This window comes from Enoplosus armatus, chromosome 16, assembly GCF_043641665.1.
Source record: "Enoplosus armatus isolate fEnoArm2 chromosome 16, fEnoArm2.hap1, whole genome shotgun sequence".
Classification (NCBI taxonomy): Eukaryota; Metazoa; Chordata; class Actinopteri; order Centrarchiformes; family Enoplosidae; genus Enoplosus; species Enoplosus armatus.
The window spans coordinates 21056730-21084350 of NC_092195.1; the positions used below are offsets into that span (position 1 = coordinate 21056730).

A 27621-nucleotide genomic window follows, 5' to 3' on the forward strand; every position below is an offset into this window, starting at 1 on the left:
GCTGCCTCTGTCCTTATGGGGTAATCTGATGTGTGTCACTTTAATTTTGTTCATACATTTCTTCTCTTGGCTTTGAACAGTCCCAGTTGGCTCTGGAGACCCTGGAGCAGTGTCGTTTCCATTGCCTGCCATGCCAACATCTGGTTGCTCTTTGGAGCCAACAGCAGTTGGTTCCTCCAAGCTACTTTGTCTGTTTGTATCTGAATCAGTCCCAGACATCATAGCTGGATTTTTGTCCTCCCTCATCTCAGTGCTTGATGCCTCTACTCGTGGGTCTCTCTCAGTCAAAGCTATTGTCCTGTCTCCAATATGGGGGACACCTGGTTTAGGTTTCTTGGGTACTATTGGTGCTTTCTTCTTCTTCTTCTCCCCCACTAGAGGCTTTTTGAAAGGGCCTGGGCCAACCTTTCTCCCTCCAGGCAAATCTCTGGTTGCGTTGAAACGGAAAAGGCCTGGGACATTTGGCTTCCTGGACAATGTGGGCCTTTCAGCGAGTTTGGGCCTGGTGCCATTTATTGCCATCTTTCTGCTTACCAGAGGTTTAGTTCTTGCAATCACAGAGGCTGCGGAGTCTTTGTTAGGTCTGTCGATACCTCCGACTTTTACAGAGTCAGCCTTGCTCCCATTCTCCCTCTTCCACGGTAGGTCAAACCTTTGCACTCCAGGCAATGGGTTAAACTTTGGCTTTGTGTCGCCAACATCTTGTCCGGGTGCCAGGGTGACCTGCATCGTCAAAGCTTCCATGGTAACCCTTGGTAATGTCTTCCCTAAAGATGTGAATGGATTGAGCATTTGGATTCAATGTTAAGGTCATCATACGGTGCTGTTGTTAAGAAGAGATAATTTCTAATAAAGGAAGAAAAGCAGTTTTAATATTCATTATGACACTTTTCAGGAAACCTGGTTTACAGTAGTTTGTCAGTTATTATGCAAGAGCTAACAAACAACTTGGTATCCACGTAGAACCTGCAGGGAGAAAATTGAAATAGAATTAATGCTATTTTTTGACAAAGGAAATCAACATGCTTGGTGTCTGTGTCCCTGTCGAGCGGGAAATATCATGACTGATTCAGGAAAACAGAGCAGTTTAAGGAACATTTCTCTCTTGGAGGTTTGAGGCTGCACCTCGCTTCATTAACTTTTACAGTAACGTTTCTCCACACTGTAATGCGTTTTATATGAAGTGTTCCACTGAATAATGAGGCGTCTGGACACATAAAGTTTCACTTGCTTTCACTTAGCTGGAACAAGTCTGTTTTCACCTGAATACAGTCCGGGCAAGAAACATTTGACTAGTTCACACTCACACAAGGCCGAAGCATCTGTCAATGAAGCTAATGCTGAAGAGGTTTTTTCTATTTCTTCTTTCAGGTAAAAGTCCCTATTATCTATCTGTCTGCCTCCTATCCATCGCTGTCTCTTTGTCCTATTTCTAACTTTGACCTTAGCCGTGTTGACAATGTAAAACAATCTCCAAGTTTGTTGAGTTTTTACATTTTCAGAAAAGCTGAAACCCACTGGATAGTCTTAAAAAGGAACTGTCACCAAGCTTTAAACGTAGAGGATAAGGCCGGCGTTATTCTATATTTTTCTTATTATCTACAAATCACATGAAACGACCAAAACCAACAATGTGTCTCTCAGTACTTCCTGACTTCCTGTCTGTGGTTCTCAGCTCCAAACCCATTGGTTCCTAAGACATAAGAGAGACCAGCACCTAGAAAAAGTGGTACACAAAGCACCGTTTGAGACCTTAATGTTGCTTGGCTAGCGAGTGACTTCAAGTCTGTTTAGTGTTTGTCAGCCCAGAGAGTGAACATGATCAAAGAGTGTGTAAATATGTGACTTATAAACAGAAGAAATAGCTGCAGCTGAAAACATTCTGTGTGGGATTTACAACTGCTTTAAAGGACATATGTGTATGTTTCACTTCTACGAGATCAAAGGTTTCAAGGATCAGGACGAGGGAGGTCATCTTCAGAGTCTTCAATCTAAAAAATGAAAATAACATTTTATTGACCTCAATAGTTCAGAAAACACTTGGTCCTACTCACCAGGAGTAACCTGGGTGGTTGCTGGTTCACTCCGACTCGTGCCCTTCTCCGCCACGAGTGTGATGTCATACAAACGCCCCGCCTCCAGCTGCTGGATGTGGGCGGAGTCTTGGCCAGCTGGCACGGTAATTTCTTGACTCCTCCCTGCTCCGTCGTTGGGTGCGACGGTCAAACGGTACCTGTCAATCTCACCCTGCGACTGCTCCCATTGGACCACCGCAGACGTCGAGGTCGTCTTGACGACTTGGAGGTTGGAGGGACCAGAGATGACTGAAGACGTAGATGAAGAAGAAGAAAAAGGACACAACTGATTTATTCTACCAGGTAACATGTCGCTGTGGGAGTGATTCCATGGAGGGAAGCGGGTACACAAACATCCGCTCACTTTTTCAAGCTTATATTTACCCGGCAGACTTGGCTCAGCACATTTTCTCCTCTTTACTTTCTCAAACTCACAGTTACACTCCTGCAGCCTTTCTGCTCGCAGCTTCACTGCAGCTGCCACAGATTACATCTTTCACAGGAAGGGCAGCGAGAGGGAAATGTTTAAACTCTCTCTGCCAGTTTGGCGATTTGAGCCGCTAAGGCTTGTGGCCAATAAGTTGGTCACAAGCTCCGTTTTCTAACTAGTACACTTGAGACTGCACTTTTACTGTCACTGAAGCATTACTGTCAACTGCAATATATTTAAGATTTCAGCATCTGCCATATTTGATGAATGTGGCTTTTTCAATGCAGATATTAATACCAAGGTTCTTGAGGGTGTAGTATATATTTTGTTCTGCTTATACATATAAATGTTTGTATCTCTATATGCTGTATATTCTAACCCTTGTTATTTGGGTAATTTACAACTTCCATTCAAGTGTTAAAAAACAATATTCTACTGTTTACTGTTGTTAAAATTACCCAGAGAAGAGAAATACAGACTCGTATGTGTCTATTGTATTTAATAAATAAAGCCAGCTCACGGGTCATGAATTCAGCGGAGCTCTCGCCTCCCCTCCTGCCGTCGATCTCTCCGGTGATGCTGACGGTGTACTCCTGACCGGCAGCCAGGCCCATCTGGGTGAAGGTGGTCAGGCTGCCCTCCACCTGCAAACTTATCTGCTGGTCACTCTCCTTCTGTTTGGGCCAGACAACAATCACAAGTGAGAGTCAGTAAAATGTGAAACAGGGTTCTGCTCTTCATCTTCCAGCAGAATGCAGCTGAATCAGCTGCTTCTCAGTTTGAGGATGATAAGAAGGAAAGGGACCAGAGCACATTGACTGATTTGCAAACACACACGATGTAGAGTCAACCTAGAACAGGTGTACAATCATCTTTAGATATCTGCGAGAGCAGGATTTCAATTTAAAATCCCATTTTATAAAAATAAAAGCTTGAAATGACTGAAGTGGATTTTTCCTGCTGCAAAAATGGAGAGAAAATCAAAGGAGCGTTCAATGAGTTTTTGTATTTGGAATTTCACCCAAACGTTTCTATATGATTGATTTTTAAAATCTTATTCTAGATTATAGTTTTCAATATATTTCAACATTCAAAACAAACACGTGGATTCTCGTCAAATAAAAAGATAATGAACACTAACGCCACTAGCAGCTTTTTCATTAAAGAACCAATGTTGAAGATATTTATGTGATATAGCAACTTTAAAATGATTCTGATGGCATTAGCTGTAGCATGTGTGTCTGTTAATGACACTTCCCCAACTAGAAGTCGCCAAAGTTATATTCATGTACGTCTATTTCTTTCTTCTTCACTTTAGCTCATCCCAGGCAACATGAAGCTTGTGTCACAGCTGAGGGGAAAATATTCACAAGAGACTCTCGTATCTCTGCCACCACAGAGTCTGTAATGACAATAATCACTGTGTTCCTCAGTTCACTCATTCCTCTAATTTCAGTCAGGATCATGTCGCGCTGCACAGAGTTCTTATTATTGAATCGATCAGTTGGAAACCTTGAAACTTCCCATGAATTAAAAGCTGAGACTCAACAGTCAGTCAGCTGGGAGCACTGGGCTGACGTGTTTTTGACTTTCTAATGAATGGATACCGTGTTGTAAAGTAAATGGACCACAGCTGGTTGCCATGCTGGTTACTATGTTTTCTGCCTGGCAATGGAGCTCCAGAGGTCGTCCTGGATCAGAGTCCGCGTGTCAAAAGGCTTTCATCCATTTCCATATGAATGAGGGTGACATCATTTAAACTGAGCCTCCAATAAATTCATGATACACTTTAAAAGAAGTCGAGGCTCTGTGGCGTCTCTGCGGGGCGTTCAGGGACGATGATGTTTGGTTCTTTCTGAACACCAGGAGGTCTAACGGGGCCACCGAGTGAGTCTCAGTCTGCAGGTTTATGATGGAAAAGAAATCCTCAAGAAGAAGGACTTTCTGTTTGGTTCCATTTACTGCAAAAATACCATCATGTGTAAAAGTAGCAATACCACTGTGTAGAAGTATTCACAAGTTACAAGTACAAAAGTATTTCCATCAAAATATACTTAAAGTACAGAAGTAAAAGCAAATGGCCCATTTCAGAATAATATATATTACTTAATTAGACTATAATTATTGATGCGTTAATGTGTCCATCACTTTAAAGTTACAGCTGGTAAATGTGGGACTAAGTTTAGTTACTTTATATACTTTATGGGTAGCTTGTGCACTTCCCTCCCAGTGATCAATAAAGTCTTTTCTTAATAGATAATATTTATTTGTTGATTATATTTGAATCTGCAAAGTAGCTAAAAGCTATCAAATAAATGTGGTGGAGTAGAAGTATAAAGTATAAAGTAGCAGAAAATGGAAATAAAAGTAAAACGTACAGTACTTGAGTAAATGTACTATACTGATTATCGTCACTCACATCAAACATCAACAAATTATAATCCATGAACTGATGTCAAGATACAAACCATCAGAGCTAAAAACATAATAATACACAGCATTCAGCTCGCAGCTCTGTGAGGCTGCTCTTTCAGCTAAATGCTAACAACACTTTGCTAATCAGAGTCCGGACCACAGTGATAGACCAACATGGCCGTCCCTAAAATAAAAGATAACTCACACAGAACGACCTGGGAAACACTGACTGAATGAATGACCTGCATGAACTTCGCTGATTTATTCTCAGGAGTTTGGTTCAGATGATTCATCCGCCCAAAACTGGACTCTAAATTAAACTGCAGTTTAGTTCTGAATTAAGGACACTTTACTCAGACAACCACAGTGCCGCTGGTCCTGAGGGTTGATTCATGGTTCCCGCTGACAGAAAGTCTCCACTTCCCACCACTGAACTGGTCATCTTGGACGGCCGTCCTTTTCATCCACGTCCACGTGAACGAGACAGACGTCATTAACTGGAGACTGTTTATGAGGCATGAAAACAAAAGTGAAGTCACCCGCACTGGACCTCACGCCTAAGTATTCAGAAGTATATTCAGGAAAATGTACTTAAAGTGCGAAAGCAGTAAAATGTTCTACTATTGTATATTATATCATTAGATTATTATTACTCACGCTTCCATGTAAAAGAATGCTTCTTTTCATTGTGGATGAATCAGCTGATTCTCCATTAATCGATGGATTGTTTGGTTTGTAAACATTCTGCCGTCACAATGACCCAGAGCCCAAAGTGACGCCTTCACAAGGCTGCTTTTGTCTGAGCAACAGTCCAAACGTGAGATTTATGGATTAAAGACTCTAACAGTTAGTTAGACGAAAGCTAAAACTCGCTTATATATTGATTTTGTATTATCAAGCCAAATGTTTTGTGGTTCCAGCCTCTCAGATGTGAAGATTGGCTGCTTTCTTCCTGTTTTATATGATTGTAAACTGAACTAAAGTTTTAAGACTGCTGGTCGGGGAAAAAAAAACAAGTCGACGTCAACTTTGGGCTCTGGGAACGTGTGAGGGGCAATTTCAGAGAATTTATAATGCAAATGTCTCATTGATTAATGACGAAATGAGCAATAAAATAATAATTACTTGCAGCCTGAAAACAGCGACGTGATGTGTTGGTTTAAACAGCCGACAGTGTTCTGCTGTCGACGCCTGTTATTTAGTGAAAAAGGAAACGTGAAGATCAGATTTGACACACAACATGTCACCTGGAAACAATAAACATCTGTAGGACGTGAACGTTGTTTCTATCAGCCAGATGTTGTTGTCTTCGTTCCTCAGAGACGACTCTTCTTCTCTCCCTGCTGACAATCTGCTCTCACTTCCTCTGTTGTTGTTGTTGTTGTTGTTGTTTATCTGTTGGTCTGGTAAACATGTCTTTCCCTCCCTCTCTCTCTGTCTCTCTCTGTGTCTCTCTCTCTCTGTGTCACAGCTGTGGGCCGGCGGTGATGTCATCCCTCTGGCAGTCGCCATGTGTTTGACAGTGTTTACATGTCTCCGTAGCAACAAGCATCCCACATCTGCATCTTTTCCTCTCCACCTCCGAGCGGTCTGTTCATTCGCCGCTCTTCTGTTTTCATTGTGATCTGTGTCTTTTCTCTTCTACTCTGCTTGTTTGTTCTGTTGTCTTCTATCCTCGAACTTCAGGCTCATACACACTGTGAGGAATCTGCCGACATGTCCTCCTCCTCCTCCTCCTCCTCCTCCTCCGACGGATTTAGATCTTTGGAGACGAAGCAAAGTCCAGAGTCTGAAGTTCTCACAGTGTCTCTTCTGCAACAAGTCATCCAAACAAAATGGCAAATATGTAGTTTGACATATCCTTCCAAAATGTCACATTTGATCATGTTCTGATCCGACGCCTCTGCCGATACGACCATCTTTACGCCTTTCCTTCATAGCTCCAGGAGAGAAGCAGAGAGCGCTCGGTGCTTTAACCCCTCGGCCACCAGGATGTAATAATAACATGAAATATTACTCTCAGGACTGTTTTCTGATCTACGTTTACTGTTGGTTGGAAACAGAAAACAGACAGCGGTCTTTGGTGTCAAAGTCACTGAAGTTCTGTCAGTTACAATGTCCTGTTTACTACGTAGTATTAGAAGTAGTCTGAGGCCATCGCACTCTGCTGTAAAATGGTGGATTGCTCCCTTTGGGTTGGGAGTGACTCACTGCCCCAAGTGGAGGACTTCATGTGAACGTCTCAGTCGGACAGGTGGAGTGAGACATGAGACACTGTCCTGGAGCCGAGCCTCCATTTAGCTGCTGATCTACGTACCTCACTTATGGTCGTTAGCTTTGGGTAGTGACCGAATATCTCGGATACATCAACCATCAACACTCTCGTTATCGCAACCTCCGCGTTCATCACGTGACGCACACTGACCCAAGAAGCATTTTTTAGCATCACAAACCCCCCGAAGTCACATCTAACTGGGAGGAATGACGTATCCCACCTGGCCTGGTTAGACCTTGGGATCCTCCAGGATCTGCTAGGTGAAAAGGGTCACCTGGCTCAGCATACTGCCACCACGACCCGGACCCAAATAAACGAAAATTATTTCTATTCAAAAGAATTACTGGAAATATCCGTATCCACGGTCTTGCAGAGATGTTCAGACCGATACAGCTGTACAGTAGACATGAAGCTACAGTCAGCAGCTAACTTAGCTTAGCATGAAGACTGGAAACAGGGGGAAACAGCTAGCCTGGCTCTGTTCAAAGGTAACAAAAATCAGCGTACAAGCTCGTCTAAAGTCACTTATCACGTATCACTCAATACGTTACATCTTGTGGAAGTAAAAAGGAAGTTTCATGAGCTCGACTGGTTGTCTTGCAGTTTTTACTCTTCGGTTTTGTATGAATTATGGGTTTATTAGTGAGTTTTAGAGGTGCTGCTAGGTGGATTTTATGATCTTTGGACAAAGCCAAACTATGCTTTGAATGTTTCTCTTTCACTCCACTCTTCTTTGTCAGTTTCACATGGACTCCAGTCAGGATACTTTCTCCTCTCTGTGGGCTCAGAAAGTTGTTTTCATCACATCCTCTCATCAGTTCCAGTTTTATTCCCTCTGCAGGACTCTGCAGGCATCTCTCCATCACTTCCTTTGTCTCTCCACCTTCATCCATCCATCATGTCTTTTCCTCTCTGTCTCTCCAGTTGTGGGCGGCTGTGGATATTTCCTGGAGGTGTCCTCTGGTCCAGTCCTCTCTCAGAGTCATTACTGAGGCTTAATCCCTCGATGATGTCACCGCGGGGAGATCACTGCTCTGTTTTGTCGAAGTACGACGAGGTGATCGCTGTAATTGTGTGTGTGGGAAAACATGTTTGAGAGGAAGCCAGGACATGTGCGGTGAGGTGATTCCTCTGTGGTAAACTGTCCAGTGTGTGTGTGTGTGTGAGTTGGTTTCTTTTCATCTCCGTTTTGATTTTGACTGATTTAAAAAGTGAAGTTGAGAGTGTTTTCCAAGTTCGATGGTCCTCTCTCTCTCTCTCTCTCTCTCTCTCTCTCTCCTCCACAAATACCAACGCAATTAGTAATTTTCCACTTCTTTAATGCCTTCTGCTGCAGATTGATCACACATGTTTGAGAGTCAGTCCTGATGAACAAGTGAAGCAGAGGTTACTGGTTTACGTAGCTAAAGGAGAAATAATGCTCATTGATTAATTGGCAGCCGCTGCTCTTTTCAAACAGGTTCAGTGTTTAAAACGCTCGTTCTCAAAATAAACAACACAGTTAGAAGTGGTGGTAATGTTCACGACACCCCACAGCAGAAACTGTGAAGCGTCTGGAGGAAGTAAAAAGCTCTAATCCACTTTTGCGTCCTGTATGAATAAATTCCAATCTGCCTGTTGCAGTGTGAGATATATCTGGTGTGCAAATTGAACATTTCGTCAATAAAGAACAAAAGAAATCTTGTGTCCAAAATGAAAAAGATGAAGTGAATATTGTCTTCTTACTAAACACCTGACAAAGAGCTGGAGGCCAGGACGCTGTGTGAGGTGAACGGGTCAGGTGTGTGCAGGCTCATGGAGGCGGGTCCTTATAACTGCAGAACTTGCCTGAGAATCATCATGTTTTTAAGTTTTCTTCAGTATCGAAGTGATCCTGTGATAGCAGTTCCTGTTTGCAGTCTACTCATGGACGTACAGACAACTAATAGCTAATTCGGCAAACTTTTAATGGTGCCAATTTTCCAAAATGTAAGTTTGGAAATGTGGAAAAAAATATGACACGTGAACTCATGGCAATGCCACACTTTATAGAACTGCATATGAACTTGAGTATTTTGTTGAGAGGCTGTTCAAACCTTCCTGCCACAACAGATCAATACGTACAAAATACTGTGAGACACTACACTACATGTGGTAGGAAAGCTTCCCATGGTTATAACTCAATGTTTTAAAGAACGGAATAATTGGATTTGACATTTTGATGGTGGGTGTGTAAAGTTCAGGAGTGTCCAGGGGTTTGAGGTTTGGGATCTTAGGGATCTGGGATCTTAAGATTGTGGTTTTGGTTAAATGTTAATAAACACGTTGTGTCTGGAGTCATGGCAAACTTCTTCTGTATTAAACCAAGACCAGGATCTTAATAAGTTGTGAGTGATCATTTACTGATATGTTCAGTATCAACATTAATATAATTTCCTCATGATGTTAATAAAACATGTGGTCCAGTCGGCATTACGTTTCCTATGAACCATATTTTCTGTTGCTTGCAGGTGCTACCAAGATGGCCAATGATGAGCAGTCAAAGTCAAAGATCTGGAGGCTGAAATGTTGCTGACGTCCCTCGACACAGACGTGAGGTTCGTCTCGTTGTTAATCTGAGTGATCTGATTCCTCTTAAAGAGACTCTGTTGCTACGTTGCAGTTTATGTTTGTCCAATACAACCGGTGAGGCGGGCGAGCCGGTGCTGTTTGTGTTGCTAACGCCGTCACTAACGACACACCCTCTCTGTCTGCTCAATGATCTGTTAAATGATGAAAATGAGTTTCAAAGAGAAGATGAAGTGTCACTGTCTTCCTCCAGAGTTTTCACACACGAGAGGAGACGGTTTCTGACTCTGAATGCTTGAACAAAATGGTCGTTGATATTTGGATTATAATCAAACCTACAGCTTGTTTTCTATCTTAGGGTTAGGGTTAGAGACACCAGACTACGAAATACTTCAGGTGATATATAACATATTTACAGGTTTTCAAGGACTTCACAGGTATCTTTTTAAGAAAGAGCGAATCAACATGTTTCTGACTGCTCCTCCTCCTCCTCCTCCTCCTCCTCATGTCTTATATAAACCAACTTGATGCAGTCGAGTCGTGTTTAGTCCGTCTGTTGATCTGTGAGCACAAACAGTTTCATGTTTGGATAAACAAACATGAAATATTACGAACGTCGGGATGTTTGTTATAGATTCGCTTTATAAACACAAAGTTATTTTAAACAGAGGTCATTCTCTGGATCTCTGAATCAGCTGGATAATGTTTGATGTTGCTGCAGACTCACCGACGTTGTGACCACGTTTGCCTTCTTGTGGTGACCTAGAACCTGATTTTGTTCTGTCATCTATCGACTGAAGTCACAGCAGACTGTCAGTTAGTTTGTACAGTGAAGATCTTTAGCACCAAATCAAGAAGTGATAATGTGCTTGTTGTTTTGAGAATTTGTTCTTTATCTTTATCTAACGTTACGTTCTTGCTTCTTCTGCTCGCTGCACATTCAGGCCTGTTCGTGTTTCGTCTGAAGCAGACGCTGAATTCGTTTTTGTGTACATTGAACCAGGTTTGTGTTTAATATTTAGGAATAAATTTCAAGTGTTTTTCACAAACATTTGAGAGGAAAAAGCTCTCGAGCTGCTGAGTAATTAAGATATGGTTTAGATAACGATGGGAAGCTAGAAACAGATGAGGTCAGGGTAGCAACAGTCAGTCAGCATACTAAACTTGGCATTTTTATTCAAACATCGCCAAAAACAGTCATTTCCAAGAAGATTCTGCACTTTTATAGTGTTTGGCATGGAAATAAAACCTGGCGAGGATCTGTACAGATCTCTGCCCCCCTGACATGGATCAGGATCCTGGTTTGACTTATTAGGTGTCATCTGCAAAATGATGAATAATCTTTGGGACTTTTTGCAATCTGTTTTTCATTGGATTTTTTACTTTGTGATTTCCCCAAATTTCTATCAACGTTCTGATGGAACGTTGTCAAAAGTCTGAAATGTTTTAAAAGAACAATTCATAATTATTTCTCTGTTAACTTTCCCTTTAATGTTTTGAGATCAGTGTTTCTGAACCCTTTAAGAGACCAGAAGCTTCAGTTTCTGTCATGGAAACATGAAAGCGGCACTTTGCTCTTAAACCAACATCCAGTGTCCAGACTCAGTGAACTGTAGCGTCGTAAAGTCCTGCTGTAATTTGGGACTTCAAGTCACTTTCACAGATCATATCTTCTGGTGTCATGACCTGCTGCACTGTACAGTCTATTTCAGAGCATGTTCTGAAACTGTCTGCTGTGAAGCCTGTTTTTAGAAGAACGGTTTGAAGGGCTGTTTTCTGCCAGCATCTTTATTCCCAGAAACGTACGACCGACGATTATATAAGTCTTCTCTAAAGCTCACCGATTAACACACTGCGTCTCATCTGTTTCATCTGTTCACAAACAGACTGTTTGTGGTTTTAAGGGGAGTTATGTGCAGGAACTATATCCTGACAAACAACTGTGTATCCATCCGCCCAGAACGCTTCCGTGCAGGTTGCCAGATACGATCAGTGAGCAAAGGATTTTGTTTTTTACAGGCCAGATGGTTCAAAACGTGGCAACTTCACTGCAACAAAGACTTCAGGAAGCTGCACGGCGTCTCTGCACCGACGGCTCAACAAGAAATAGTTCCAGCATGTAAATCCACCTTAAACCTCAAACTTCTGTTTGTGGTTAAAAGGCACTTTTATCTCACCGCCTTTCGCTGATTTCATCTGATTCTCGTTTTTATTCAGTTTATTATGTGGTACTTTTACTCTGTTGTTGCTGTGTTTTTATATTTTTCCATGTGAAGCTGTTCTCTGCCGGCCATGTGAAGCACTCTGTAACTTTCTTTAGTCAGCGCTTTATAAATAAAGATATTATGACTATTATTAAACACACGAGACACAACATGTTCATAAGACAGCTGTAGAGGTGTAATTTTGGCTAGCTGTTTCCCCCTGCTACAGTCTTTATGCTAAGCTAAGATAGCGGCTTCCTGATTCCTCCTTAACACACAGACATGAGAATGGTCTCCATCTAATGCTTGGAGAGAAAGCAAATACTGTTTAACTATTCCTTTAAATACTCTTATTAGTCTAAACCTACAAAACATGAAATCCAGGCATCATTTATGCCGATCATATCTTACTATTCTACCATTTCTAGTGCTTTAAAATAAAAATGACGCTCTTCAAAACGACCTGCTGTAGTGAGTTTTGGCCCTAAAACAACCCTGAGTTCATTTACTGGAGACCATCTGTACTCTAAAGCCTCTTTGGGACTTTTTGCATCAGTGTTTGTGGTTGAAATGAGTCCAGGAGCTGCTGAAGTCTCTGAATTTATTGTTGAATTGTTTGTCGTCTTTTCAGGGTTTTGTGGGAACTTCGTGGACATTGTTAGTCTTGTTATGGGAAAGATTCAGTTCAGTTTTTCAACATGATCTGCACAGAGAGCTGCCACTCTAAACACAATCCTCATCCAAACCAGAGAGTTTTCTCTGCCTCGTTCCTCTCGGAGGTTCGGAGCAGATCCTCGTCTGTACCGAGAGACTGTGGTCTCGTTAGCTGAAGGTCAAAGGTCAGAGTGTTTTGTTGTGAATCCTCTCAGACGGTAGAGGTTGTTTAAGGTGATGCACAGCAGTTTTACGGTCTGCAGACCTCTTCTTCGTCTGCATGTCCTCTCAACGTGACCCCCCCTGAGTAGCTCTCAGGGTCCTGGATCCTGGGACAGCGAGGACCCCGTGTGTTTTGGTGCCGGGCCACGTCTGCCGACATCTGCTGTCTGAATTATGTCTAGAAATATGTGTGTTTATCTGTTTGTGAACAGCTGCAGCACTTTAAATCCTTTGTATGAATCAAGATCATGAAGCAAATCTCTGGTCTTTCAGATCACCACCATGTTGCTGTTTTCGCTTTTATTTTACGTGTTTTTCCTTTTAGAATTTCTCTACCTTCATTTTCATTTTATCTGTATATCATATTTGAGTGTTTATGAAGACAACTTCTCAATGACAGGAAGTTCAAGTTAAATCTAGGCATTAACTCGCAGGCTCCCTGGTGGTCTAGGGGTTGAGGTGCCCCATTAACCGTGAGGTCCCTGGTTTGAGTCCAGCTGGGGATTTTTGTGGCATGCCATCTCTCTACTGTCTAATAACAGCATAAGAAGATAAACAAACTCTGAAGCTCCCGGTGGATTTTGGTTTTAAGGTTATCTGAGGCAGCAACAGCCTCAGCTTCCTCCACGTTAATGTAGAGAGGACAAAGACGTGGACTGACGACACCAACACTTGATCAGGATCAGTATTTCTGTACCTGGCTGGTGAAGGTGATGTAGTAGGTCTCATACTGGACGGGAGGTGGAGTCCAGACCAGAGTGACAGACGTCTCTGTGATGTCCTGGGTACTCAGCTGAGAGACACCTGACATGACTGGAGAGAGAGAGAGAGACGTTAGAGAGACTTCTTCAGGGCTGGAACCATTTCATTTAATGTTCCTGTTCCCATTCAAGTCATCCATCCCATCAAACACTGAAAAACGTTTGTAGATTAAAGATTTTCTCAAATCCATCACGTTTGATCTGAATGCAAATATACAATAAATACACGACTCCATTTCAATCCTGTTGATCATCACAAACAGGACTGTTCCTGCTCCTCTCCACCGCCTCCGCAGACAATCTGGCTCTTTCACGTGTCTTAAATTCTTCTTTTTACCTGGATCTCAAAGACATTCAGCTACCTTTCCCTCATCTGAGCCCAGGCCCCCCGTGGCCCCCCATGGCCCCCGGATCATGAACCTGGATCAGGACCCTTAATGACAAAAGCATCCTCACAGTCTGAGCTGTGTCACGTTCCAGCAGCAGATCAGATATGTTTTATTGTTGTGGTGCCAATAATCCAATAAAATACACAGATTTACTTTTTGTAGCTTTTAGTCACTTTTAGAGAATCATTTGAAATCTTTGTGATTGTATTTACAGAAATACAAGTAATTAATTGAATAAATCAAAAGAATTGTGGAAACATTTTGTTGGTGTTTCTTCCGGAGGAGGAGCAGGATGCACTGGGGGGACCTTGGACTTATGATGTCCCACTTTCTAAAATCTGGAGGCCTCTAACTGTGGGCTCGCTTCTGCATCGACAGTAAATTCAGAAAAGAAAAGAAAAAGAAGAAACTGAAGCAGTGTCACTATTTCAACTAAAAAATCGGTGTCCATCAAACTTCATCGCCAACCGTTTCACCTCAGCACAAACACAGAGTGACTCCTGCTCTTCCATTGGTTAGAGCCGCTCCATCCGAGCTCACTCATTGGCTGGTCAAAAAGAAAAACAATCAGATTTAATATACAGATGAAGCAGGTTTCCTCCCTCACGCCTCCTCTTCTGTCTCATGTGACTGATGAAGTGGAACAAATGAACCAGCGGCCGCTTCTTCTGAATTTTGCCGAAACTGAGACGTCCGTGAAAGCAGAGTGATGTTATGATGATATCAGCGCGTGGCATCGCATAAAACATATCTGATCTGCTGCTGGAACGAGACGCAGCTCAGACCGTGAGGATGTTTTTGTCATTAAGGGTCCTGATCCAGGTTCATGATCTGGGGGCCACGGGGGGCCTGGGCTCAGATGAGGGAAAGGTGGCTGAATGTCTTTCAGATCCAGATAAAAAGGTGGAAATATGTCAGATGTGTGTTATGTGCTTGTTGCGGCGTCCTTCTGCATCCACAAAATCTAATGAATGCAGTAAGAGCTTTCTTTTTTTTTTTATCAAATAATCTGTTACTTTTTCAATTAATTGATTAATCATTCAGTTAATAAAATAATAATAATAATAAAATCATGATAACAATCTCTTGGGTGACGTCTTCAAATGACTTGTTTTGTCTTGAAAAGCATCAAATCCTCTCGTCTGAAAAGCTGGAAACTGAAAATGATCAAATATATTAGTATATATATAAATAGTTTTCTGTAGATCCACTTTTTAAATGACAGAGTTGTATTTTATTCCTTGAAGTATTCATGCTGTCAGTGCAGCTGTTATGTGGTGTGCATGTATTTTTTCATGCTTTAATAAACTGGCGAGTTTTGTGGACAAAAGATTTATTCTACTGTAGAAAGAAAGTTTTTATGAAGTAATTTCACCGTGAGAATCACTCATATTCACACATTCTGTCTACATTTCATATATATCACGTCTTCTACATAAAGTGCAGTTCACAAGACCACGAGCTGCAACATGTGGCGCACTGTGAAGCTGCCAACACGCAGCTCTCAGCCTGGCAGAGCCACGCAGCGGATGTATAACTGCACACAGTGGAGGCATTCTCGATAATAATTCACAGATTTGTTTTACTGCACGAGTTTCTCATAAAATTAGTGCTGAAAAATTCACTGCTCAGCGGGTCACTGAGAGTCTGACGTAATGTTTCCCGAAAGCAATTAGCAAAGTCCAACATGCACTTCAGATACGCACCGAGGGCGACCGAACACACTCGCACTTTCATCTAGAAACACATTTCATGCAAATTCCCCCCAAAAAAGGTGTGAGAAAATGCAAATCACATCAATTACTTTTATAGGGAGATTCTCAAGAGAGTGAAACACGAACAAATCGAAACAGCAGCAACTCGTACGCAACAAAGCAAGCTCTGCGTCCCACCTGAAATAATATTTATCTGACTTCTTTCTTTAGTTTTTGGTCTATTTTTATGTGAACTTAGGGGTTTTAGCCTGTGGGTGCTCTGCAGTTAAAGCAAGAGAGTCTACCAAATGCTAATGTCATGCTGATGTTTAGCAGATAGCATGTTTAGCATGTTCAACATTAGCAATTAGCAGTGAACACAGAGTCCAGCTGAGGCTGATGAATGTCATCAGTTCTGCAGGTATTTGGTCATAAACCAAAGTATTGGACACATTAACATGTTGACCTGATGGTGGCGCTAGAGGAAAACTTGGAGGATCACCAAAGTCAGTATGATTCTTCCTCTGGGGACCATGAATGTTGGTACAAAATGTCATGACAATCCATCAAATACTTGATATTGAGATATTTCACTTTAGGCCAAAATGGTGGACCACTCCACCGAGCTGCCATTGCCATCCATAGAGCAGCACTGCCTGTCAGGCTAGACACTGTTAAACAGTCTACGCCAACTCCACAACGTTTGAAGCCAATCTAATAGATAAACACACGTTTAGTCCTAGCAGTTGGATTGGAAGACGTGTGTAGAAAAACTTTCTTTGGAGTTTGGCCGGACTTTCCGGAGGAGGAGCAGGAGGCATCAGGGGACCTTGGACTTATGATTGTCCCAGTTTCTAAAATCTGGAGGCCTCTAACTCTGGGCTCGCGTCTGCATCGACAGTAAATAAGGAAATAAAACACAAAGAAGAGGAAGCTGAAGCAGTGTCACTATTTAAACTACAAATCTGTTTCCATCAAACTTTATAGCCAACCGTTTCACCTCAGCCAGGACTAAACAAACATTTGTGTCTCCATTCAGGTATTTTTGCACATGAAAACAGGTGGATTTACTCAACAGTTGCTGCTGCCCACTGCTCTCCCTTCAGATGGCGGGACTTCCCTCTCTTCGCTCCCATCAGTGGTCATTTGGGAAAACACTTAACACTCACACACATGTGTCCGTCCTGTTCCAGCCTCAGGCAGCTCAGAGAGCCATTACGCAGCAGTCTGAGGGAGTTTTAGGGGCAGCGGGATCCTGCTGCTCCGTTAATAAAACAGTTCCGTCACTGCAGCTTGAACCAGCTCCAAACAGACGAGCTAATGCTAACGTAGCCTGGCAACAACGAGGACAACAACACAAACAACAACAAAACAGACCGAAGAGGCAAACAGCTCTGCCTGATAATGCGTCAGATCAGCAAAGCGAATGGAGATTTCCTCAATATTGAAAAATCTGTTTAAAACGTTTATCACGTCCAACCGCCCAGAAATGACAAACTGTCTTCTCTCGTGTTTCAGGCCCATTAAGTTGTTGTGTGAAAACATATTACACTAAAGTAAAGCATCTGGGACGTGCAAGCTCAGCTCACATACCAAACATGTAAAGTGTTCTCCCTGATGTTATAAACAACTAATCCACACGGGGAAAGTGACGGCGGAGAGGGATATTTTAACATGGACACTGTGGTCACTTTACAGGCTTTTAGCAGCTTTACTGCCGCAGTCCTGTAATGATGCAGCAGATGTTAGTAAGTAGGAAATAAGTAAGTAAACAGTCTTTAAGTATATTTATGTGGTACTTCTCTGGAGCAGGCATCACTAAGTGGTTTACAATAAAAAACAAAAGCAACAGATATTGTTTTTTTTTATATTAAGTCCATTTTATCTAAGTCCTGAGGAACATTTTAAAGGTGTTCACGGTGTCTTGGGCTTGAGATCTGGGTCTTAAGTTTAAGTTTCGATGTTTAGAAGCTTAAATTGGGTTTCAACAACAACCAGCAGCCCCTCAACAGAGGTGACTTCATGGTGACACAGGACTGGGGGGTAGAGGGTCAATTTAACAGATGATGAACTGACTAATAAAATGTTGCCAGATGCATTTGTTTCTTTGTTGTTGTCTTATAAATAAAGATATACCTTTAAAACTTTAGATCATCTACTCTCGTGGAAGCAAAAAACAAAATGGGACCCAGAATTGAGCCTTGTGGTACACCTGAAGTCAGACCCAAAGACGAGAATGCATAATTAGCATCAACTTTGGACTTTTAGCTGCACAAGAGGACACAGTCCACCTGATGAAATGCCCTTTGTGTTGTATTTCTTACATAGAGTTTGTAACGCAACCCACTTTTTATGATATATGGGCTACTTTTTGGTAAAGTAGAAAATTACCGAAGGCATTACTTTGTTTCTTGTCTTGATAGAAAGGTATTTTGAGTGTTTCATTGCTTGTGAGATTTGAAATTTTGGTTTAGAAGTTGGATTGTGAAACTGAAAAACATTATTGGTATTTCAACATCAGAATTTACATCTGTTTACATCTGTATCTTGATACACTATCTGGATAATGTTCATGTTAAGTGTAAATGCAGGTTGGATGCATTGGGATCGGATCTGACACATTACTAAGAAACAATCCTCCCAGCAAAGTTGAAAGGTCACCTGACTTGAGGATCGGGTGTCATTATCCAGACAACATATCCAGATTACATGTTGACACCAGGGGTCGACCTCAACATGACACAGGTCTCCTTTGAAGACCAGTTTTAAATAAGGATTCTTGTTGGGTTTGACATACCGGTATCACAGTTGGGTCCGGTCATGCCCTCCTCACACTGGCTGCAGTCTGGTCCGGTGAACCCACGTCGGCAGACACACTTCCCTTTGACGCACCGTCCTTTGTTGTTGCAATTATTGGGACAACCTTTGGCGGCGCAGTCCGGCCCGGTGAAGCCCACGTCGCAAACGCACTTCCCGTTCACGCACTTCCCACGGTTGCTGCAGTTGTTGGGACAAGCCTTTTCTGAGCAGTCTGCGCCGGTGAATCCATCGTTGCAAACACACTGTCCGTTAACGCAGCGCCCCCTGTTGTTGCAGTTTCCGGGGCAGGAGTTCTCAGAGCAGTCGTCACCCGTGAAGCCACTGTCGCACACACATTTACCGTTTACACACCTGCCGCGGTCTGCGCAGTCGTTAAGACATGTTTTTTCCAAGCAGTCCGGGCCACTGAAGCCTTCATCGCAAACGCACTCTCCGTTTATACAGCGCCCTCTACTGTTGCAGTTTCCAGGACAGGCAATCTCAGAGCAGTCCGGACCGGTGAAGCCGCTGTCACACACACATTTACCGTTTACACACCTGCCCCGGCCGTTGCAGTTGTCAGGACAGGCTCTTTTGGAGCAATCTGGTCCGGTGAATCCAGGATTACAGACGCACTGTCCGTTGACGCAGCGCCCCCTCTTGTTGCAGTTTCCTGGGCACGAATCCTCTGAGCAGTCAGCACCAGCGAAGCCGCTGTCGCACACACATTTACCGTTTACACACCTGCCCCGGCCGTTGCAGTTGTCAGGACAGGCCCTCTTGGAGCAGTCCGGGCCAGTGAATCCAGGATCGCACACACACTGTCCGTTGACGCAGCGCCCCCTGTTGTTGCAATTTCTAGGACAGGATTTGTCCGAGCAACTGGGACCCGCGAAGCCGCTGTCGCACACACACCTGCCGTTCACACACCTGCCCCGGTTGTTGCAGTTGTCGGGGCAGCCTCCCTGCGAGCAGTCCGGACCGCTGAACCCAGGATCGCATACACACTGTCCGTTCACACACCGTCCGTTGTTGTTGCAGTTTCCGGGACAGTTGGACTCGCTGCAATTTGGTCCACTATAACCGGCGAGGCAGACACACTTCCCCTTCTCGCAGCGACCCTGATCGCCGCACTTGAAAGGACACTCGTCGACCTCTGGTTTGATGGAGCAACCTGCACCTGAAGCAGAGGGAGGGGGGACAGTGGAGGAGACAGACAGGTTGTGAATATCTTTGCACCTGGAAATAACGCATCATTTGGTCTTTTTGAGGCTCCGTCCATTTTATTAATGTCTGTGTTTTTGTTGTTTCCTGTTTGACAAACAGTTCTTCTGTGACATCTGTTTGGTTCCAGATGTACCAAATGGACACAGTTCAACATGTCAGGGATCAAAGTTAATTTTCAACAGGTTTTGATATTTGTCTTTCATTACTGCTGCATGTGGCATGTTGGGGTGGTGGGGGCATAAGATTCTTAAGGTCAAAAGAAACAGAGCAAATGAAAAACAGAAGAACATCTTGGGCATCTTTTAGACATCTACAGTATCCAAAAACAAAATGTCTGCATGGTGCTGGCGTCCTGCAGGGCTGTGTTGTCCAGCCGGTGGGTGAATCGAAGGGGCAGCAAAGAGGAACAAAAACATTTTCCTGCTCAATAACATTGTGTTGATTTCTTGTATTTTCTTTTTCCAACTGAAGTACTAAATACTTTTACCTCTTCTGAAAATGATAGATGAGAAGGTTAAAATCCGTCTTTGCCTGAAGACTCATAGAAACATATTGTATAACCACTGATGAGTTAGAGTTGGATCATTTTAAAGTGTCTTGCTCTGGAGTTTGTTATATTCATTGCACATCAGAACAAACAACATCCTGATGAGTGAGATATTCTTATTGCCTCACTGGTAGTGGAGATAAAAGTCATCCTGAGGGTGGAGCTGGTTCCTGAGGGTGGCGTTCAGGACAAGATTTACCAAAACCAGAAGCCTTCAACTTCTGAGGAGCATAAATATCCACCACAGGTTTAGTGGCCAGAAGTTGAGCTGTGTTACTCTGGACTGAAGAGCTGGACCGATGGACTGACTGCCATCTCCTCCACAGTCACGGGAGCTTTGGTTTGCTGCAGTTTAATAATGGAACAGTTCCTTCATCGTCCTGCTTTAGTATTTCAGGGGTTGGGACGGTGGGAGGTGGAGGTCTAATCCTCTCTAATTAGAGTGCAACGCACCCATGAGGAGGGTGGAGGGGAATCTGCACTGGACTGGGAGGAGATGGAGACTGAGATCACACTGGGCACCGAGCTGAGGACACACACACACACACACACACACACACAGTTAGCTCATGCTTCCACTCTGCCAGGTTATAATGTGATCAGTCCTGAGGTCAGTCTCCACTCTGATGGAGGATGTGAGTGATGGACTGAATCAAACATAAATCTGTCAAACTTCATTTCACTGACAGCTCAGTCACACATTCAAACATCAGAAAGTACTCCAGTAAGCTTAAGTACAATTTGGAGGTATTAGTACCCACAATGATTATTTGATGACTGTATGAGCAAACAATGACGCTGATTCCACTGCAGCTTCGTGTTTCTTATATTTGATTATAATAAAGTTTTGTTGTTGGATTGAATTCTGAATCAAATATAAAACATTAAAGTTGATGCTGGAAGGTAAAAGAGTACATAAATACAAGTTAACTCGAGATGTTACTTTATACTTTTACTTCACTACAATTATCTAATTAAATCAATAGTATATTATCATATTATTATGTACAATATAATCCTGCTTTGAGTACTTTTACTTTTAATACTTTAACTACATTTTCCTGATCATACTTTTACTTGAGACTTTTACTTGTTAAAAAAAAAGGTGTGTACTTTTACTTAAGTAAAGGATCTGAATACTTCCTTTACCGCTGCCTATAAGACATTAAACTTCCCAACAGTTCGATTAGTTTAAATGAGCCCCATATTTTGTACTTAAAGGTACCCTGTGGAGCTTTCTGACCACTAGAGGCACTGTGGAGCAGTGTTTTCATGAGGGGGTCCTCGATCTGTTTGTATCGTGCACAAAGACCTGCGAGAACGTGAGAAACACAAACCTGCCGCTGGTTTCTATTCTCCTGAAGACACGTTCAACACGTTTGGTGAGAAACTGACTGTAAACAGAAACTTTACTTGTTGACAAGAAAACTCCATCTGGAACATTGAAGTAACATTTGAAGTGCAAAACTTTTACTTCTCAACGAGTTACTTTCATTCATCTGTGCTTGCACTTGTTTGGATTTCTCTATGAGCGTAGTGACAACAGACTGAGGTGGGTGGGAGGGCTGACGTCATTCTTCTTCTTTTCCTCTGCTTTGGTTTTGTGTTGTTGTTGATCTCCTTGTCTTTTGATGTAAAAGAAAAAAGCGAGTTTAATTCTGCTCTCAATAAAAATATAATTGTTAAAAGAATCTAAATACTTGATGAATTTGTCATCTGTCGGCTGACTGCAGCAGGAGGCATGCTGTGTGTGTGTGTGTGTGTGTGTGTGTGTGTGTGTGTGTGTGTGCGCAGCATGAGGCAGTGACGCAGCTACAGGCAGAACAGTGAAGTAATATGAACTCATCCGATTGGCTGAAACAGAGACATGTGCACGCGATTGTGACTGAATGACTGAATCTGTTTCCAGCTGTAATGAAGAGTTACAGCGAAACAGATGAAAGACGAGACGTGAAGAAAAATATATGGACTGTGAACCGGAGTCAGAGCCGACACGTCCTGATTTATCTCTGAACAGTTATTAATGAGAGGAAACGTCCCTGAACGTCCACGCAGTTCACACCGAGTGGTAAGCGTAAAGGACCAGTGCAGCAAGAGTTACGCTTTAATATGATTTGGTGGTTTCGGTGAGTTTTCCTCTAGCGCCACCATCAGGCCAAAACCAGAGACTAAAAGTGAAACGAGCAGAACAGCTTGGAACCTAAGATGTTGTTTTTGTTGGCTGAAAAGATTAGTATCACATGTTAGAACACGACAATGAGAAAACAAGACAAGAAGAGTTAGCATGCTAACATGAGTTTTATTTACTTTTGACCTGATGATGGCGCTAGAGGAACAGAGACTCACCTGAGTTATTACAGCTCATCCAGTCTGGATCAAACCTCACAGTATAATCCCCTCTGGGATAAATGTTATTGTCTCCGAGGTTTTATTTGCAGCTTTAACTACAGAAACACTGAAGAGCAGAAAACTTTTCAACAAAGAAAGAAGTCAGTCCCGTGTTTAAACAACACGTGTTGCTATAAACACACGAGAACGTAACAACACAAACAGGCTGAAAGTTTCACAACAGAAGGAGTCTAGACTGGATCCTTGTTACTAAAACCAAAGGCATGATATTATTATTATTATATAAACATGTATTTGTGTTCGTTGTCATGGTGCAGCGCTCCAGTGTGATTGTGATCACATTTAAGAACTATTTTTCTTCTTTTTGTTCGTCTTTGTTTTGTTCCCTAAGTGTTTTATTTATTTCAAAATGATCAATGTGAGGATGCACATGGAGATTAACGTTATTATATTATTTCTCCTCCTCAATGAGACTTATGTTTATCTTCTGGTCACCTCGTAACGTCACTCTGCTGAGGAAACTCTGCTGGAAACCCTCAAAGAAGACAAGATTGTTTCTATATTGAGGCATTTAACTTTGGATAACTTTGGATTAATATGATGGGAAATCATGGGGCCCCTGAGGGCCCCCAGACTGCATGTTGAACCCCACTGGTCCAGGCAAACATAATGAAGCTTAAAGGTTGTCCTGAAAACGCATCAGCTTCTGAAAGCAAACACACATCCTCTGCTGTTTTGGTTATTTCACATTAGAGATGTCTGTGTTTGTGTTTTTGAGATGATGAAACATGATGTCACCTCCTCACATTTGTTTTCAGGGTCGTAAATATAAACAAAACACAAGGAACCTGCATTGACTTGAGTTTTTGGCCACTTGTTTTCAGCAGAAACAAGTAGTGAACACAACTTTAACATGTCGTCACCTTTAAGTTAAACTTATTTCCACCTCCAGCAGCTACAGAGCAACACGGTCCTTCATGTGGAGTCGTGTTTGAGTCTCCTGATGGATGAAGTCCAGTCTCTCTGTTAGCTCTGGTTCTGGTCTCCTCCACCCCCTGAGGGAAACATCTGGCTCTTTAGCTGCTAAATGCTGCACTATGTCCAGCAGCTGGTCTCTGAGTCTGTCTGCTGAGCAGCTCGAGTTCAGTGATGATGATTCCCGATCATTGTCATTGTTATTATAAAAATACTTTAACCTCTGTTGCTTATTGAGTCACTGATATTTAATGTTTTTTACCTTTGCTCTCCTTGGAGGTGCAGCAGCCTCCATCAGGTCCTCCACATTTCTCCCTGAGGGCCGACACCTCTCTCTCCAGCCTCTCCACACGCTCCCGCAGGGCAGCGAAGTCCCCCTCGCAGCCACAAGATCCCGAACCTGAACCCGACGGAACCAGTTTGATCTTATGGGTCAGGACCAGAGGAGAGCCGGGAGTCAGGTCGATTTCTTTCCCTGAGAAAAACAGAGAGGAAAAGGCTGAATTTAAACTGGCAGGAGAAACTGAAACCTTAGATACCAGATGAAGCCAGACCCATTCAGACCAGACTTAAGCACAAATATGAAGTATTTAACTTTACTTGAGTCTTTTCTTTTCATGCCTCTTTGTACTTCTACTCCACCTCATCTGAGAGGGAAACATTCTACTTTTTACTTCACCACATTTATCTGACAGCTTTAGTTACTTTACAAAAGATTTTTACACACAAAACAACTGAAAGTGTAGTTTCATATGTACAGCTGAAACGATGAATTGATTAATTAAGAACCTAATGATATAACATATAATAGTATAACAGTCAGAGGGGACATTTTACTGCATTGAGTACTTTTACTTTTAGTACATTTTTCTGGTTATAGTACAGAGACAATAGTTTTCAGCCATGTCAAATAACGTTAAAATGTGGATGATATAATAAAATGTTTTGCTTCTTCTCTCTGCAGGTTTTTACCTCCCTGGCTGACATCAGATGAATCGCTCTGAGTGGCGCAGCCCTCCGAGATCACCACCTGTAACAGCGACAGTGGATAAGGTCAACCTCAGTATTTCACTGTGTCCACATAACAGAACATGTCACACAAAGATCCTCTGAAGCAGCTGAGAAGTGCAGCCTTCTCATGACTAAGTAATAAAAGTCAAATGCAGGATGCAGACATGAACTCCACTGTTTGTTTCTGGCTGCCTCACGTGTAAAAATACTTCCACCATCGATTTGATCCTTCGGACTTTTGACAGAGTAACTGCATCCATCTAATCCCATGGATTAGATTAGACCAGCAAAATACATGTACTCAAGTAGTGTACTATCAAGGTACTTTACAGTACTTCCATTTTATGGTACTTTATACTTCTACTTCATTTCATTTTAGAAGCCAATATTGTACTTTTTATACTCCGTCATTAGTGACTTCAGATTATTAATACAAAATATAAATCAGATAATAAATTATTAAGCAGCAGTATATAAAGTAGTTGAAATCAATATAATATATTCTGAAATGGGCCATTCATTTATAATGTGTACTTTTACCTTTGGTACTTCAAACATATTTTGTTAATACTTTTGTATAAAATATCGAATGCATTACTTTTTCTTGTACAGAGTACTTTTAAACTGTGATATTACGTAAAAGATCAGATTACTTCTTCCAGATGACAAAATTCAACATTTTTGACGTTAAGTTGAGGAAACTTGATTATTTTTGTGTCGTTTGGGGAAGACGAGCCGGTTCTCGGATGTTGTCCATGAAGTCAGGAGGGTGTGTAAGTACCTGTATAACCCACCAGTCCAAACACGACTCACCTTGATGGAGTCCGGTTTGGTGTCCCTTGGTGTCCTTTGACCTCTGACCTGTAACTCCTGGGAGGTTGACGAGGTCAGGAGGGCCGGAGCAGCCGGGAGGAGGATGAGGAGGAGGGAGGGGATGAAGGGGAACATCGCTGGGGTGCTGGACTCGGTCTGCTCAGGAGATCTGAGTTGATCGAAGCGGTTTGTTTGGTTGAACTGCAGCTGATGGTTTGTGTTTTCACAGATAAACAGATTATTACTTGAAGTGCAGGTCAAAGAGATATCTCTGTCAGCTGCGGAGGTGACGGTTTTCCTCCCGCCTCTCCTCCGTACTCCGGGGATTTTTCCCGCTGGAACGAAGACAGAAACAGACATTTAAAACCCACCTTAAAGTTTCATGTTAGCTCAGCAGACTCCACTTTGGTCACAATTAGCAGAAATGGAGCCATTAGCTGTTTATGGGCCTTTCAGTGTAGCGTGTCGGCCAATAAACCACAATGGAAAAAGAAACTTGTTCTGACTGATTTGTTGTCCTGCGGCCAGTTTTCAAACACTGCCGCCTCACAGGATGGTGGCACATGTCTCAGACCTCAGATCACTTCGACTGTTTGTTGCACTGCTGCTGGTTAATGCGTATATATATATATATATGGAGTAGTTCATATTGGTTTAGCTACGTTAGGCCTCGCTGGCCCGTAGAAGTGCTCTTTACCACCTGCGGGTGCATCTTTGAAAAGATATTCATCAGTTTTGAGGATTCAAACAGAAGGTAACTTTAGTGGTACTATATTCTGATAAAACTACACAATAATATAAGTATAACAATAATGGTCAAATGGTCACAGAAGTTCCTTGTTACCAACTTAAAGCTAGCTAATGTTAGACATTACTGATAGACATTTTAAAAATTTCAACCCTTAAGGTATCTTTTAAAAAGTCGTTGCTCTATTTTATCATCAAACATATACAGTATTTATAGAAATATATGCTTAATTAAATGGTTTTCAGATTAAAGGCAAAAAAAAAGTCCATAAAACCCCCAAAAAGATCAAATATTACCACATAAGTTTCCCCCTGACATTTCCTCCAGCACACTTACAGAAGCTGAGAGAAAAATCCACAAATATGAGTCCAACCCCAAATGATCTAACCACCGTGTCTCCCCCGAGAGGTTTAAAACCAAAGCTGATTAATACTTGAGAAATCTACTGTGTCCTCCATCCAGCTCAAATCCACTTTCAGCAGCAGCAGCAGGGCCGAATGTAGAAACCAGCTGCTGAGAGCTCCCGGTGCTGGGCCCAGTCCACAACAACAGCGTGACATCAGCCGGGCTGCTCGTGGAGACGTGAGCGAGCAATTTATTTATTTTGGGCAAAATTAATAAATATCTCTGAATCACAAGGCAGCCAGTCTGTGAACGTAATTCTGAGAAACTGAGCAGTTTAGTTTCTTACTGTCCTCTTAGAAGCTCTGTAATTATTTTGAGAAGCTGTTTCTTCATATTTTCTATGCATGGAATTGCATTTTTATTTACCGTGAAGAACCCAAAGATTCCTGCACACTGTCGATCACTTGTACTCACTTCATGAAGTATTATTAAGGTTTGAGGAGCAGTAATAACCTGTAATAAAGTGACTGAAAGTGTGCAGGATTCTTTGGCTCCTGTAAAGTCAAAATCATCGTCTAACCACACAAACGTACGTCCTGCGTCAATAAGACTTTCTGCTGTGCAAGAACTTTGTCATGAAGGCTCCTTTCACTTCCTGTGCTTCCAAAGTAGACAAACTATAAAAATATGGGCGACAAAATATGGAAGACAGTCTGCAGCCATGCTAGACCAGACACAGAGGTGATTAGAGCTAAACGCTAACGTCATGCTAATTTGCTAGTTTAGCAGGTATAATGTTTGCCATGTTTTCCATCTTAGTTTAGCGTGTTAGCATGCTAACTGAGGCTGACGGTGACGCTGTTTGTTTTGTAGATATCTGGACAAAATGAAATTTTGTAGGAAAAAAACTACAAATGTCAACCTCATGGTGGCGCTTGAGGAACAGTCAGAGGATCATCCAAGTCAGTAGGATTCATCATCTGAGGAACATGAATGTCAGACAGACTGACAGACAGATGTTGCTAAAAGTTACAGAGCAAATAAAAGAGCATAAAGATGGTTAAAGAAATACAACATAACAAAATTCTGACTTCTTTTAACACCCAGGTTTATTTTCTCTGACGCTAATTTGACTTTTTGA

The 27621-nt window shown here is 42.3% G+C and overlaps 1 protein-coding gene across 1 annotated transcript in view; it reads right to left on the reverse strand.

The window, feature by feature from the left end:
• Nucleotides 1–25522, reverse strand: part of LOC139299310 (tenascin) — a 35051-nt gene extending 9529 nt beyond the window's left edge. The window contains 10 exon segments of the mRNA XM_070922203.1: nucleotides 101–762; nucleotides 2041–2324; nucleotides 3026–3179; nucleotides 13520–13635; nucleotides 18464–18847; nucleotides 18941–19023; nucleotides 19210–19645; nucleotides 23826–24038; nucleotides 24536–24593; nucleotides 25388–25522. Coding sequence (XP_070778304.1) covers nucleotides 101–762; nucleotides 2041–2324; nucleotides 3026–3179; nucleotides 13520–13635; nucleotides 18464–18847; nucleotides 18941–19023; nucleotides 19210–19645; nucleotides 23826–24038; nucleotides 24536–24593; nucleotides 25388–25522 — 2525 coding nt within the window.
• Nucleotides 25523–27621: the final 2099 nt, after the last annotated feature.